This window comes from Syngnathoides biaculeatus, chromosome 15, assembly GCF_019802595.1.
Source record: "Syngnathoides biaculeatus isolate LvHL_M chromosome 15, ASM1980259v1, whole genome shotgun sequence".
Taxonomy (NCBI): domain Eukaryota; kingdom Metazoa; phylum Chordata; class Actinopteri; order Syngnathiformes; family Syngnathidae; genus Syngnathoides; species Syngnathoides biaculeatus.
In genome coordinates, this window is record NC_084654.1 from 21,276,194 (window position 1) to 21,292,500 (window position 16,307).

The window sequence follows — 16,307 nt, forward strand, 5'->3', positions numbered from 1 at the left end:
CATACAAAATATGTCAAAAATGAATACATTTTGTAGTGTTTTTTCTAATCTAAAAACATGTCTGGAAAAGCATACTAGAACATCTGAACTTTATTTGAGGTTAGAGGCACTTTAAATGGTGGAAGTTGGGACTCGATACTGATTCGGAGCATATAGCAAAAGTCAACACACCCTTCTTTGAATGCCAGGTTTATGTGATGGGGAAAAAAATGGCCGCCAATGGAACCGGTTCCCCTTTATTTATTGAAGACGCGGTTGGTAACAGAAGCTGCAGGATGACTTCTGAAGTGTTCCCGTCCAATAATATCTGCTCACGTTCAGCCAAATTATATATTTTAATTTTTTTGTTTTGTTTTTTAAGGCAAAGAAATGGAACGTGATGTAATTGCCAAGTCAATCACCTGACCCGAACCCAACTGAGTATTCATTTCACACGTTAAAGCCAAATCTCCCAAGAACGAGCAGGAACTGGAGACGGTCGCAGCTGCGGGGATGAAAGTCCGGCAGCTGGTTCCGTTTGTGCTCCACACTTTCGGACCTTAACGAGTGGAAGGCGGAGCTACCAAAAAAAAAAAAAACGTTTTAATTTCTACACAATTCACCTGATTTGGATGCACATGCCCTCAAATCCGCGGCGTTTGTGTTGAGAGCCAAAAAAGAGGAGAAATGTCTCGAGATCCCAACATTTATGGAACTCACTGTACATATAATATACCGGCTTTAATAATTTGTCACAACGGGGAGAAAAAATGTCTCTCCATAATACATAGTACAGTACTTTCTGTCTTTTATTGACTTATGTGGTGAGAGAAGGGGGCGGAGTGGGGGAGGGGGACACACATTCCTTGTTGCATGTTTCCTCCCTTTATTATTATTATTTTTTATTATAATTGTTATTATTCAGTAATAAGCTCATTTTCCACAACTAATGAGAGCTCTTCAAGTTTAGGGAATAAAAGGAGAAATACTCAAGTACAGATTGCTTGAACATCACCTTCCAGTAACAAAGTATTTGTACTTGGGTACTTTTTTCCTCCACTGCTTTTACCAGACTTCTTTTTTTTTTTTTTTTTAAAGACATATGATTACTTTTCCCACCTCTGCCGCAAAAGTAGAGGAAATTAAATGCGGTCCATGTGCGCATGCGCGAGGAGCCCCCTCCCCCCCACCCTCCATCCCCAGCCCCCCCTGGCCCAAACCCTCCCCCACCCTCTTCTGCCCTCCCTTCTCCCTCCTCGGCACCTCTTCGTCCCCCCCCTCCCCCCCCCCCCCCCCGCATATATGAGGGCACCGCGGCTCCTTTTGGACTCATCTGCCGGACCCAGTCCAGCTGCAAGAACCCCTACGGAACCCAGACCGAGTTCGACCGCACCGAGCCCGGTGAGTACCGACAAACGAGTCTCCCGTTAGTGCAAAACTCTCTGGAAAGTTGTAGTAAATAAAAAAAAAAAAAAAAAGTTATAATATATAAATAAAAACGAGGAAGAGGAAAAGGAAATGAGTTGATTTACGACTCGTTTAAGGTCGTCAAGCGACGGTGAAGCGACGCGAGCGGAAGTGAAATATGTCAACAATGTACAAAGTAAAAGGGAGAAAAAAACGACCAACGTTAACAGGATGTGCAGTTGAGGAAGTAGCGGAGGTTTCAAAAATAAAAGATTTGGGAAAAAAAAAAGGTTTAAAAGGCAAAGGTTAAGGTTTAAAAAAGAAGAAATGGTAGTTGCGAAATAAATGATATCTAAAAAAAATTAAAACTGCAAATGACGTTCAATAAATAAGATACTTAAAGTTAAAAAACAAGCTAAATCAAAATTGGAAAAAACTAATTTAAGGAAGTAAAAGAGGTGAAATACAATCAAAAGTGAAAAGATTAAGAAGTAAAACGTAAAAAAAAATAAGGGCATAAGAGCTTTTTAATTTAAATTTACATTTAAAACAGACAACAACATACAATGACGTAAAAATTGTTGTAATGTGAGGTAAAAAAAATAAATGATATCTAAAAAAAATTAAAGCTGCAAAAGACGTTCAATAAATAAGATACTTAAAGTTAAAAAACAAGCTAAATCAAAATTGGAAAAAACTAATTTAAGGAAGTAAAAGAGGTGAAATACAATCAAAAGTGAAAAGATTAAGAAGTAAAACGTAAAAAAAAATAAGGGCATAAGAGCTTTTTAATTTAAATTTACATTTAAAACAGACAACAACATACAATGACGTAAAAATTGTTGTAATGTGAGGTAAAAAAAATAAATGATATCTAAAAAAAATTAAAGCTGCAAAAGACGTTCAATAAATAAGATACTTAAAGTTAAAAAACAAGCTAAATCAAAATTGGAAAAAACTAATTTAAGGAAGTAAAAGAGGTGAAATACAATCAAAAGTGAAAAGATTAAGAAGTAAACATAAAAAAAATAAGGGCATAAGAGCTTTTTAATTTAAATTTTCATTTAAACAACAACAACATACAATGACGTAAAAATTGTTGTAAATGTGAAAAAAATAAATGATATCTAAAAAAAATTAAAGCTGCAAAAGACGTTCATAAATAAGATACTTAAAGTTAAAAAACAAGCTAAATCAAAATTGGAAAAAACTAATTTAAGGAAGTAAAAGAGGTGAAATACAATCAAAAGTGAAAAGATTAAGAAGTAAAACGTAAAAAAAAATAAGGGCATAAGAGCTTTTTAATTTTAATTTTCATTTAAAACAGACAACAACATACAATGACGTAAAAATTGTTGTAATGTGAGGTAAAAAAAATAAATGATATCTAAAAAAAATTAAAGCTGCAAAAGACGTTCAATAAATAAGATACTTAAAGTTAAAAAACAAGCTAAATCAAAATTGGAAAAAACGAATTTAAGGAAGTAAAAGAGGTGAAATACAATCAAAAGTGAAAAGATTAAGAAGTAAAACGTAAAAAAAAATAAGGGCATAAGAGCTTTTTAATTTAAATTTACATTTAAAACAGACAACAACATACAATGATGTAAAAATTGTTGTAATGTGAGGTTAAAAAAAGAAAGTAAAATTTGTTTAAAATATAGAAATTCAAGGCTTTAAAATAAATGTAACTTTATAAATTTTAAATGTATGGGATCATCGTAAAATGTTAAGACAATTAAATTGCAAAAAAAAATGTTAAAAGAGGGTAAAACAAAAGTCCTTGAAGTAAAAAAAATATATATTTAAAAAACAAATTTTTGATTAAAAAGAAGAAAATTTAGATACAGTTACATTTGAGGAAGTTAATAATGTTAAAAATAAAATAAGTGAGGGCGAAAATGTAAAAAAAATTAGGGCATAAGAGTTTAACTAAGACCTTTAAAACAGACAAAACAACATACAGTGACCTGAAAATTGTTGTAATATAAGGTCAAAAGACAAGTCAGTAAAATTTGTTTAATATCCAGACATTTAAGGCTTTAAAATAAATGTAACTTTATAAATTTAAAATGTATGGGATCGTTTTAAAATGTTAAGATAAGTCAATTGCAAAAAAAAAGTGTTAAGTAAATTGGGAAAAAAAAGTTAAGAGGGTAAAACGGCAGTTCTTAAAGTAAAAATTTTTTTTTTTTTAAATTGGATTAAAAAATGAAGAAAATCTAGATACAGGTATATTTGAGGAAGTTAAGAAGATTAAATATCAAATAAGTGACGGCTAAAACGCTAAATTGACCAAATTGAGTCGAGTGTGGTCTAAGGACATGGGCGCCCTCTAGTGGTACTTATAATAATCAATCTTCGAACTATATGATGTGACAATTTTTGGGCTTTTTTTTTTTTTTTTTTTTTAATCCAGTACATTCCACAAACAAGCGCAGTAAAAATGATCTTTAACTTGTATATATTCAACTTTTGAATGGTTTTGCATTTCATCTTTTCGAACTCCTTGCTTTCGAATCATGTCTGGGTGCAATTTGTGACATATTTTCGTGCGATACACTCGAAGCGAATCAAATGAAGTGCAGGCCAAGGGATCGGCGTTCGCGTACTAACGCGTACTTGTACCTCCCCCCTCCAGGTAACTTACGACGATGATGCTGCATCTGTTGCTCCTCCAGCTGGTGCTGGCCCCCGCCCTTTTGGTAACACTGTGACAAGCTGTCGTCTTTTAAATGGTCCGTCTGTGTGTGTGTATTTATGTATTTGCATGTACGTTATTCGTGCGTAGGTGTCCGCTGAGGACTACTGGGAAGACTGGAGTGCCTACGGGCCTTGCAGTCGGACCTGCGGCGGCGGTGTGATGATCAGAAGCAGACGCTGTGTCACCCACAGGTATGGAAAGTTTGCCCCCCCCCCCCCCCCAAAAAAAAAAAAAGAAAAAAAAACATATATCTGCCTCTCAAATAGGTTTCCCTTGGCAACGTAAACATTTAAGGTGGCAAAAAAGTCTCCGGAAGACACAGGAAGTCTCCCTCTTTGGTTTAAAGCAGCGATTTCATCTGTAAATGAGATCAAAATTGAAAAATCACCCAAAAAAATGCATCATGCAATTTGATAGACACGTCTGCCACGAACTTGGCCCACAATAAAGTCATTTAAAAGACATTTTCTTAATATTAATAGTGTCTCTTTGTTGTACATAGTGTTCAAAGAGACACACGCGGACTGCTCTAAGTGTGTATGTGCATATGTGTGTGTATGGTTTTTTTTTTTTTAATTTTTTCGGGCGTTGTCCGGGAGATGAAAAAACCTCAGAGGCGGCGAGTCGCACATCGCGTCATCATTTTGGTCTGCTCTCTAAAAATATCTTCATTTATGCCCGATGAACTTATGTGGCTAATATGTCAAATGACATTTTCCTGTGGGTAGACGATGTTTCTTTTTAAAAATGTTTATATGTAGTTTTTTGATGATTGTGATTTCAAAGTAAATGTCACAAATGTATATATTTTTTACATGTTATTGAACGTATTCATGGCCGATGAACTCAAATGTTCTTTACAGAGCGGTGTGACAGTTTCTTGCTTATTTATATTTTATATTTTACCAATCTGTATTTTAAAATAATCATCATTATGAATATTGATACACATATTGATATACCCCCGCCTCCTGCCTGTTGACAGCTGGGGTAGGCTCCAGCTCTCCCCGTGACCCTCGCGGGGATAAGCGGCAAAGAAAATGGATGGATGGATGTTGATGTACACTTTTCATTGGATAGCGGTTATCAAAATATGTATTTTTCTCATCATTTAAATCTATTTTAATCTAAAATAATTATTTAATTATCATTACATCTGTCGATTTGCGTTTTTTAACCAATTTAATTTTCATTTCAAACAAGTCTTAAAATATGTATTCATTGATATAGAATTTCATAAATTTGTTTTATATCTAAATATAAATGTGCGTATATGGATGTAAAAGAAGTGGAAGAAAAACTAAACTTAAAAAAAACACGTTAGCGCGACCAGAAGATATCAGTGAGTGCATTTTAAACTACATACTGTATCTACAATTATAATTTTTATAGATAGATAGATAGATAGATAGATAGATAGATAGATAGATAGATAGATAGATAGATAGATAGATAGATAGATAGATAGATAGATAGCAATAAAATGGATTGGATTGAACTAATAAAATCTTGACTTGCGCTCGCTTTGGTTTCAGCATATGTAGCAGCTAGCACACTAATTAGCATGTAGCTTAATGCTCTCTAATTGTCTTTTTTTCCCATTCCATAGATAGATAGATAGATAGATAGATAGATAGATAGATAGATAGATAGCAATAAAATGGATTGGATTGAACTAATAAAATCTTGACTTATGCTCACTTTGGTTTCAGCATTTGTAGCAGCTATCACGCTAATTAGCATGTGGCTAATGCTCTCTAAATGTCTTTTTTGTTTTCCATTCCAAATAGAAACGACGGAGGCCACAACTGCGTCGGACCCGACAGGTCTTACCTGGCCTGTAACACGGAGGTACAAATATTTAGCAATACGGCCGGACGTAGAGAACATCACCGATCGGTAACCGTGTCGATTGGCGCATTTCAGCCATGTGCCGCGGGAACCAAGGACTACCGCGAGGAGCAGTGCGCCGAGTACGACGGGACCGACTTCAAGGGCACGCGCTACTCCTGGGTGCCTTATTATGGAGGTGAGATTTATCACTTGAACGTAGCTCTTCAAAAATTTAAATTAAATTAAAAGTAAAAACTGCGGAAATGACATAAAATGTGAGGAAATTGAATATTTGAATTATTGTACTCGTGAGATTTTTTTTCAAATGAGCCCGATTGATGATAATTTGACATCTTTTCGTCTATTTATGTCATGTTTCTTACGAAAATGGCTTGATTGCTAACATGCTAACAGTAGATATGCTAACACGTAGCAAAATGGAACGCATGAGCTGAACAATTCCAGAATTTTTGTGCGTTTCACTCGATTGATTTAAAGGGAGGAGAAAATTTCTGTCCTTAAATATCTGCAATCTGGTGCAAATCATCTCATAACTGATCGTATTTGCCCGTGACAGCCGAGAACCCCTGCGAGCTGAACTGCATGCCGAAGGGCGAGAACTTCGTCTACCGCCACAGCGCCGCCGTCAAGGACGGGACGCCCTGCCACCCCGGCCGCCATGACATCTGCGTGGAGGGCGTCTGCATGGTAGCGTAGCGACAACTTCAGCGTTGGATTCTGCAACGTTTGGTCTCCAGCATCGATTATTGATATTACCTTGAAAAACTTCAAACTACTGAGCCGTGTCCGCCCTGTTGGACCCCCTCCCCCTCGCAGAAAATTGGCACACACTCACAACCCACCCACCGCTAGTTAGCGAAAGAAGTCAAAACAAACCCCAGTGAACATGTAGCTATGTCGATTGTACCCGTACGGCCCCTTTACCGAACTTTTTTAGCACCTTCCACACCCCGATAGACGTGGCGCCCCCCTCCCGGCACCGTTGGTACCGATTGTCTGTCATGTGACACAAATAGCTCGAATTTGCGTTTTTCCAGCGCATGGGCTGCGACCGCATGCTGAACTCTCATCTGCAAGAGGACGCCTGCCTGGTGTGCGGAGGCAACGGCCACTCCTGCTCGCTGGTCAAGAACACCTACACCGCTCAGCGTCTGGCCCACGGTACGGTACTCGTCCCACTTTTATTTTTCCCCCCTCCCCGGATGAAGTCAAGACTGAGCTCTGCTTTTCGCGTCCGCAGGTTACAACCATGTGGTCACCATCCCCGCCGGAGCCACCTCCATCAGCATCAAGGAGAAGAAACCCTCACGCAATTACCTGGGTAAGACTCTTTTCACGTAGAGTTCCAGGAACTCTTGAACCACCCCCCCAGCACTGGCACGATAAACCGGAACTCAGTTTATCAATAGTTTCTACACTCCAAATAAATAATGGTCCTCCACCCCAACACGTCCTGTACATCTGTAGTCCAGATGTACAGTCCTAAGTAACCACAGTCCTCCACCCTATTGGATTCTGAACCGCGCTAAAATACACCCCTGCTCCAATGAGCTGGGTGACCTTAGAGAATATTTCCAGTTGCTCTGGCAAATAATGGTCCTCCACTCCTATGGTTTCTGGGCTACTTGATGACCTACCCCCAAATAGGATCTTGTTTTTTATGCCTTGATGAATTTCCCCAGAACTACATTTAGACAATAGTACTTCCAGTTCAAACAGCAATGGTCCTCCATTCTCATGGTTCATGGACCTTTCAAAAGAACCTACCAGCCTGCGATCCCAAAAAATAACTGTCCTCAATCACAATGGCCCTTGGACCCCTCAAAGTACTACTCTGCTAGTAGGATCCTCTTCAGTCCCCGATAAACTATCCAGGAATAAATTTAGAGATTAATTCCTGCAACCCAAACAAATAATGGTCCTGCCCGGAGATGCCAAGCTCTCTTAAAATTCTTCACCATCCTCCTTCAACTGTTTCCCCTAGCTGTCAAGAACCTGCAAGGAGACTACTACCTGAACGGCCACTGGTCCCTGCAGTTCTCCCAGGCCACCCACATTGCCGGCACTAAGCTGTACTACCAACGAGGCGTCGAGGGCGACAACATACCAGAGTCCATCATCGGCCGCGGACCCACCACCGAGCCCCTGGTCGTGGAGGTGAGAAGGCTTTTCTGTCGGGGTCTCGAACACGAAAGGTGGCACGCCGTGATTCATTTCGGATGTGATCCTTACAGCTGATCAGCATGGAGCCCAACCAGGGCGTGGATTACGAGTACTACCTTCCCGTGGGACACCCCACAGAGGGATACGCCTGGAGCTTTGGATCTTGGTCTCCCTGTAGCAAAGAGTGCGGATTAGGTGAGGACTCTCGATTCTCCTCGGCGTTTCTTTAGTTTTCACGTTTGAAAACATCTGGCTCTTTGTGCCGCCACCAGGCTTCCAGTCCAGAGCCGTCTACTGCTCCATCGACAACGAGGTCGTGCCCGACTACCTGTGCCCGTACTACGCCCGCCCCGTGCAGAACAGGACCTGTAACCCTCAGGACTGCCCTGCCACCTACACGTGAGTGCAAGTCCAATCTGGTTCTTCCACGATGCTTTACCAATCTGACAAGAAGCCGTACCTTGAGAGGCACCAAGTACCAAACTCTGCATCGTGTTACCAATGTACTTTTCATGGGTAAATAAGACTTTTTGAAGTACTTTGTTCTCCAACAAACTACCTTTCCCCCTCCCACAGCTGGAGAACCGGCGAGTGGAACGAGTGCTCCGCCCAGTGCGACGGCGGCTTCCAATATCGGGGCGTGGACTGTCTCTACAATGACGAGTCGGGACCCCGCGTGGTCCAGGACGCCTTCTGCTCCCAGTACGCCCAGAAGCCCACCGACCAGCAGTACTGCAACATGCAGCGCTGTGAGGAGAACCCCATGAGAGCGGTGAGAGGACCTTGCGATACAACTTGCGGGTTTGTACAGTCAAATGTTGCTCGGCGGAATTCCAGAACCAGGCTCCAGGACTTCCATGACCCTTGTGAGGATAAGTGGCTCAAATAATGGATGATGGATGTGTCCTAGGTGACATTATAGATAGGACTATGTCAAATCAATATCATGATGTACTTCAGACTACAGTATAGTATTGATAGAACTGGATCACATATTAACATCGTGTTCTCAGATCATTTCCGAACTCCCCGCTGAGAATGCCGCCGAGTGCCGCAGAACCAAATACGGGTGCTGCTACGACCGCACCAACCCCGCAGCCGGACCCAACGGAGAGGGTTGTCGCGACCCACCAGCGCCTTGTGAGTGTCGGCAACAGAAACTCCACCGCAGGCGCTAAAGCGGATTTGAGGAAAAACTGTTTTTGCTTGTTTTCTCCAGATGAGCGCTCCATCTGCTCCCTGCCCAAGGCCGCCGGATCCTGCTCCAGCTGGAGGGCGCACTACTTCTTCAATGTTCTGACTGGTCAGTGTGCTGAGTTCTGGTACGGAGGCTGCTTCGGCAACAGCAACAACTTCGACACGCAGGAGGAGTGCGAGAGGGTCTGCCACCAGCCCAATGGCGGATCAAATGGCAACGGAAACGGCGAAAATGGAAACGGAAACGGCGAAAACGGAAATGGACACGGCGAAAACGGAAATGGAAACGGTAATGGTGCCGCCAACGGAAACGGTAATGGTGAGGGAAACGGAAACGGTAATGGTCACACCAACGGAAACGGTAATGGGGAGGCCAACGGAAACGGAAACGGTAATGGTCACACCAACGGAAACGGTAATGGTCGTGCCAACGGAAATGGAAACGATAACGGCCGCGCCAACGGAAATGGAAATGGCAACGGTAATGGCCGCGCCAATGGAAATGGTAACGGCCGTGCCAACGGAAACGGAAATGGTAACGGCCGTCCCAATGGAAATGGAAACGGTAACGGTAATGGCCGCTCCAACGGAAACGGTAACGGCCGCGCCAACGGAAACGGAAATGGTAACGGCCGTCCCAATGGAAATGGTAACGATTACCCCAATGGAAATGGAAACGGTAACGGCCGCTCCAACGGAAATGGTAATGGCAACGGAAACGGTAACGGCCGCACCAATGGAAACGGTAATGGAAACGGTAACGGTAACGGCAACGGCAATGGCCACACCAACGGAAATGGTAATGGTTATGAAAATGGAAACGGTAATGGCCACACCAACGGAAATGGTAATGGTTATGAAAATGGAAACGGAAACGGTAATGGCCACAGCAACGGAAATGGTAATGGAAACGGTAACGGCCGCACCAATGGAAACGGTAACGGAAATGGTAACGGCCGCGCCAATGGAAATGGTAATGGTAACGGCTACCTAAATGGAAACGGTAATGGCCGCACCAACGGCAACGGAAATGGTAACGGCCGCACCAATGGAAACGGTAACGGAAATGGTAATGGCCTCACCAACGGAAACGGCAACGGTAATGCCCGCACCAACGGAAATGGTAACGGCCACACCAACGGAAACGGAAATGGTAACGGCCACACCAACGGAAACGGAAATGGTAACGGCCACACCAACGGAAACGGCAACGGTAATGCCCGCACCAACGGAAATGGTAACGGCCACACCAACGGAAACGGAAATGGTAACGGCCACACCAACGGAAACGGAAATGGTAACGGCCACACCAACGGAAACGGCAACGGTAATGGCCGCACCAACGGAAATGGCAACGGAAATGGTAACGGCCACACCAACGGAAACGGAAATGGAAATGGTAATGGCCTCACCAACGGAAACGGCAACGGTAATGGCCGCGCCAACGGAAACGGTTACCGAAATGGAAATGGCAACGGAAACGGTAACGGCCGCGCCAATGGAAACGGTAACGGTCGCGTCAACGGAAACGGCAACGGTCTCCCCAACGGAAACGGAAACGGCGAGCATGACAACGGAAACGGTAACGGTCACTCCAATGGCAACGGCGAGCACTACAACGGAAACGGAAACGGTCGCGCCAACGGATATGGACAGCGCGCCAACGGCAACGGAAACGGGAACGGCGAGGAGCACGAAGGAAACGGCAACGGTGGCTCCAACGGCAACGGTGGCTCCAACGGCAACGGTGGCAGGGTAGCCGCCAGGGTGGCCCACACCGCCAACAAAGGCCGATTCTACATGAAGGCCCGCAAGCCTTACTTCATCACCGTGAAAAAGCACTTCATCCCCGCAGCCAGGTAAGAACCTTTTGGAGGGAGGGCGCACCCCTAAAATTAACCCCACAACCGACGACCCCCTCGAGTCACCACCTTCACCCTGTAACCAACCCCTTTCCGACCCCCCTCAAATTAAAACCACATCGAATAACTCTGCAGACACTGCCCCGTCCAGTCCCGCTTGTGTTCCCGTAATCCACTCGACATGAGCTCACCAGCCCTCGCCTACACTCGTGTGTGTTTGTGTGGCATCTCACTCTGTGTTTTCACTGTAAAACTAATAAAAACCTGCTGTGGTGCTCACCCAGTCCTCGTCCGAGTGTGGTCACTAAAAACCGTCGTGGAAAATTGCACGGTGGGACCTTGACTTAAGACCGGCGCAGTTTAAGAGTTCTTCCAATTGCAAGCTGTTCGCTAGCATCAAACCACGTTGTCTACTCCGCCCTCCCTGCGCGTCCTGCATGCAGTTTTTGGCAAATCTTCTTCTTTTCCTTTCGGCTTGTCCCGTTAGCGGTCGCCACAGCGTTCATCTTAGAGCAACGCATATTTGCTTGGCACAGTTTTACGCCGGATGCCCTCCGTGACGCAATCCCTCTGCATTTAGCCGGGGAGAGAAGCTTACACAACTTGGTTTTCCCAAGCGGTCTCCCATCCGAGTACTAACCGGGGTCAAACCCGCTTAGCTTCCGAGATCTGACGAGATCGGGCGTTGTCAGGGTAGCATGGCCGTAAGCAGTTTTTGGCAGCTAGCAAACAGTTTTTCAAAAAGTTCCAGACTCTGCTTGCTTCAAGCTCTTTATTCCCACTCCTAGTTTGATGTTTACTGTAAAAGTAAACTTCGAATTCAGAGAATAACGCGTTAACCAAGTCTCAGAACTTACGAAAGTCGGCTAGCCTAATGCTAGGACATAAGTAAACTTCGAATTCAGAGAATACCGCGTTAACCAAGTGTCATAACTTACAAAAGTCAGCTAGCCTAATGCTAGAACATAAGCAAACTTCGAATTCAGAGAATAACGCGTTAACCAGGTGTCAGAACTTACGAAAGCCGGCTAGCCTAATGCTAAGACATGAGTAAACTTCGAATTCAGAGAATAACGCGTTAACCAAGTCTAAAAACTCAAGAAATTCGGCTAGCCTAACGCTAGGACATAAGTAAACTTCGAATTCAGAGAATAACGCGTTAACCAAGTGTCAGAACTTACGAAAGTCGGCTAGCCTAACGCTAGGACATAAGTAAACTTCAAATTCAGAGAATAACGCGTTAACCAAGTCTAAAAACTCAAGAAATTCGGCTAGCCTAACGCTAGGACATAAGTAAACTTCGAATTCAGAGAATAACGCGTTAACCAAGTGTCAGAACTTACGAAAGCCGGCTAGCCTAATGCTAGAACATAAGCAAACTTCGAATTCAGAGAATAACGCGTTAACCAAGTGTCAGAACTTACGAAAGTCGGCTAGCCTAACGCTAGGACATAAGTAAACTTCAAATTCAGAGAATAACGCGTTAACCAAGTCTCAAAACTCAAGAAATTCGGCTAGCCTAACGCTAGGACATAAGTAAACTTCGAATTCAGAGAATAACGCGTTAACCAAGTCTCAGAACTTACGAAAGCCGGCTAGCCTAATGCTAGAACATAAGCAAACTTCGAATTCAGAGAATAACGCGTTAACCAAGCCGCAGATTTTTCGAAAGTCAGCTAGCCTAATGCCAGGACATCATTTAAAATGCGACAGGCGGCTAACGGCGATAACGTCGATCTCGCAGTAGTTCTAGAAACATTTAATCAACGTCAACACAAATGATGTGGCAACACATGTAGAGAGCCAATGTCGCAATACTTACTGGCATGGTCACGGAGCTAATTGAGCTCACAAGTCAAGGTACCACTGTACTCTTGTGTCGCCGTCTCTTCTGTCTGCATGCGCTTTTGTCACTGGCATGCGTGGCCCCCTTTATGCCCACTTCGACCCGCTTTTCCTCGCTCGCTCCAGCTTGACCTCGCCAGCCCGGGTGAGGATCGACCAGTCGGACCCGTCCTCCGTGGAGGCCCTGGTGGGCCAGACGGTGGTGCTGCCGTGCAGAGTCAGCCCGCCGCCGTCGTCGTCGTCGTCCAGCGCGGTGACGGTTGAGTGGAGGAAGGATGGCGTCGCACTCGCGTCACACAGGTCAGAATTTGAATCACAGTGTTGCCCCGACGAAAGAAAGTTCCGACCTGGATTATGTGGGCCTCTCAGGGTCTCCGAATATAGTCCAAAAACTTACTTTTGTCCATCACTCTGAAGAAATTTAGGGTCAGCCAGGCAATTTCACATTTTTTTTTTTTTTATTGAAAACAATTATAAACTTTCTTTGATGTTCACAAAGGTAAGTTTTGTTTGATGTTTCTGAGAAACGGTTTAGGTTTGTTGAAGGTTTACAAAAACGCCGACGCTAGCTCGGCTAAAGCCTCCCAGTCGTCTTTGATATTCATAAAAATGCGCGTTTTGTAACTTGAAGGAAAACAATCGAGTGGACAATTGGTAACCTCGAGGTGGCGGCGGCGTATTAGAAAGAAAGGGAAAGTTTAGAACTTTTTCTTGACCTCTAGATGGCGGCATACATTTCTAAAATGTGAAAGTTTTTCCCCCGTCGTCCCCTTTGTGTTTGGGGGAAGAAAATGCGCATTATACACGAGAAAAAAAAAACCCGGCAAATTGTGTCCGATGTGATTCGATTTGAAGAGCGCTAAGGTAAGGTACGTGGAAGGCTGCAAAAATCGGTGCGGGTGGGTCAGCACGGACGCCGCCCGAGGTCCGAGATGTTTCCGGAAACGCTCGCGTGAGCTTCTTTGCTTCAGACACCAGGAGCAGCCCAACGGTTCGCTGCTGCTGGGTCCCGTCAGCAAGTCGGACGCCGGCTGGTTCTTGTGCGTGGCCACCAGGGACCAGGAGCGAGATCACCGCTACGTTTACCTGACCGTCTCAGGTAACGCCTCGGCCGAGGTCCGGAACCGCCGTCTCATTTGACTACCGCATAATGCCTGCATCTATACGTAGAGGCGGCATCCGGGCCGCAGACCGCCCCCCTGCCCACAGACGGACCCTCGCCAGAGTGAGACCGGATTCCTTCATCTCGAAACCTTCCGCCGTACGTACGGACCGGCGTCTTTCTCCTTCCCCGCCAGGTTCAGCCTGGAGCGCTCGGCCTTGTCCTTGATGGAGACGCGAGCGGGACAAGCGGCGCGACTGCCGTGCGCCGTCGCGCCTGCGGCGGCGCTGCCCTACGTCAGGGTGGCGTGGACCCGCGACGGACGCCCGCTGGCCGGCTCCGGGTAAAATGGAGACAGTCATCATTAAAAGCCTTTCACAAGTCTTAAAATCGACTTATTTTCAAAGGAATCGCTTTCAAAACATAATAGGAAATATGTATCTCGAAGGTTCGTCCAGCAGTCAGACGGCGCCCTGCTCATCGAGTCCCTGCGGACGGAGGACGCCGGCGTGTACACTTGCTCCGCCTCCACGCAGCATCATCTGGAGCAGAGACACATCCAAGTCAGAGTCCAAGGTGACCCAAAAAAAATACCAATTTTCCATAATTCGCTTCAAATGGTCAGCACGTTCGATGACGTCGCCCCTTTGTCGTCGCGCCTCCAGCCGCCCTGCGGATTACCAAAGCTCCCGACGACGTCCGGGTCCCCGAAGGCGGCACGGCCCTGCTGCCGTGCGAGGCGTCGGGGGACGGCGTCAGCGTCGGATGGTCCAGGTACTCCCCCCCGCGTTCCGGTTTTCATTTGTTACGGAATGCGACAATCTCAGAATTTGGGCCACGAGGTAGAACTGTATGTCCAAATCCCGGCGCAGGAACGGCGTCCCGGTGCGCCCGGACGGGCGTAAGGTGCAGGCGTCACCCGACGGCAGCCTGATCTTGAACGACGTGCGGACGTCCGACGAGGGCACCTACACGTGCAACGCCTACGCCGGCGTCGACTCGGCCAGCGCCTCGGCCGACGTGCGCCTCGCCAAAGACCCCCAGACGGGTACGACTATCATTTAATTCAGCTTTATTTCCCAAGTGCGGCAAAAACAGTGGTATTCGTACTCTTAACTATCATTTTCTTCTGAGTGGTGTAAATTCATAAATTGTTGTTACGTTTATTTAGCACAAGCACCATTTTCGGAGGGTTTTCAAACTACGGCACAGGGCCCATTTGTGGCCCGGCTTTCCTTTTTGAACTGCCCGCAGCACGGACAAAAAATTTCAACATGTTTCTGTTTTTATTCTGAACTTAAACGTTTGTTGTATGAAACTATACATTTTTAGTTTATTGTATAGATACCATATTTATATAAAGAATAATTAGTATATTTGTTTCATTGATATCATTTAAAAAAAAAAGATTTGGATAATAACTCCATTTCCCAGCATAGAGTATCATTTTTACTAAACTAACTTAACTTAAATTGGACTATTGTCAATGAATAAAATATTATAATATTTCAAATTGATTTCTGTTGATGGATTATTTTTTTTTTTTAATATTTAAATGAAAAACATGGCGGCACAGGGGTTCAGCTGGTAATGCATTGACCTCACAGTTCTGAAGACCCGGGTTCGATCCCGGCCATATATATATATTTATATAAATATGTCTGTTTGTGTGTGTGTGTGTGTGCCCTGCGATTGGCTGGTAACCAGTTCAGGGTGTAACCCCGCCTCCTGCCCGCCGACAGCTGGGATAGGCTCCGGCACCCCTGTGACCCTTGTGAGGTTAAGCGGCTAAGAAAATAAATGGATGGATGAAAAGGATTGATGATGGTGACTTTGACTACAACTGGTGTGCCCAACATTGTGTCCGCTACAAACAGTACATGGGAATTTTTGCGCCGTTTGGCTGTCTCAAGTGGATTTTGAAAAGCCGGTTGTGCGTTTCAGGCGTGGCCGTGACGTCGTCGTCGCCGTCATCGGGGGCGGCGTGCTCGGACCGGCCCGAGCTGGCCAACTGCAAGTTGGTGGTGTACGCCCGCCTGTGCGCACACCCGTACTACGTCGACTTCTGCTGCGCCAGCTGTGCCCGCCGAGCGCAGAGCGGCGACAGGTTAGCTCGGTGACACCACGGCGGTGGGTGCGCTACGTAAGCGGCGAAAGGCCAGTCCTCCAATATTCTCATCATTTTATTGTCACT

General features: G+C 44.8%; 1 protein-coding gene and 1 pseudogene across 1 annotated transcript in view; one reads left to right on the forward strand and one right to left on the reverse strand.

Moving 5' to 3' along the window:
• The first annotated feature begins 1,259 nt into the window (after positions 1-1,259).
• Positions 1,260-16,307, forward strand: part of LOC133513592 (papilin-like) — a 16,036-nt gene continuing 988 nt past the window's right edge. Inside the window, exons 1-22 of the mRNA XM_061844515.1 lie at positions 1,260-1,380; positions 4,028-4,091; positions 4,178-4,281; positions 5,881-5,941; positions 6,017-6,119; positions 6,501-6,631; positions 6,982-7,105; positions 7,185-7,265; positions 7,929-8,101; positions 8,179-8,302; positions 8,380-8,506; positions 8,684-8,879; positions 9,121-9,247; positions 9,327-11,163; positions 13,138-13,311; positions 13,983-14,110; positions 14,182-14,236; positions 14,310-14,456; positions 14,562-14,689; positions 14,779-14,887; positions 14,986-15,161; positions 16,058-16,307. The exon at positions 16,058-16,307 is cut by the window's right edge and continues 988 nt beyond it. Coding sequence (XP_061700499.1) covers positions 4,041-4,091; positions 4,178-4,281; positions 5,881-5,941; positions 6,017-6,119; positions 6,501-6,631; positions 6,982-7,105; positions 7,185-7,265; positions 7,929-8,101; positions 8,179-8,302; positions 8,380-8,506; positions 8,684-8,879; positions 9,121-9,247; positions 9,327-11,163; positions 13,138-13,311; positions 13,983-14,110; positions 14,182-14,236; positions 14,310-14,456; positions 14,562-14,689; positions 14,779-14,887; positions 14,986-15,161; positions 16,058-16,233 — 4,332 coding nt within the window. The 5' untranslated portion in view covers positions 1,260-1,380; positions 4,028-4,040 and the 3' untranslated portion in view covers positions 16,234-16,307. The remainder of the gene's footprint in view (positions 1,381-4,027; positions 4,092-4,177; positions 4,282-5,880; positions 5,942-6,016; positions 6,120-6,500; positions 6,632-6,981; positions 7,106-7,184; positions 7,266-7,928; positions 8,102-8,178; positions 8,303-8,379; positions 8,507-8,683; positions 8,880-9,120; positions 9,248-9,326; positions 11,164-13,137; positions 13,312-13,982; positions 14,111-14,181; positions 14,237-14,309; positions 14,457-14,561; positions 14,690-14,778; positions 14,888-14,985; positions 15,162-16,057) is intronic.
• On the reverse strand, positions 11,758-11,876 carry LOC133513867 (5S ribosomal RNA; annotated as a pseudogene).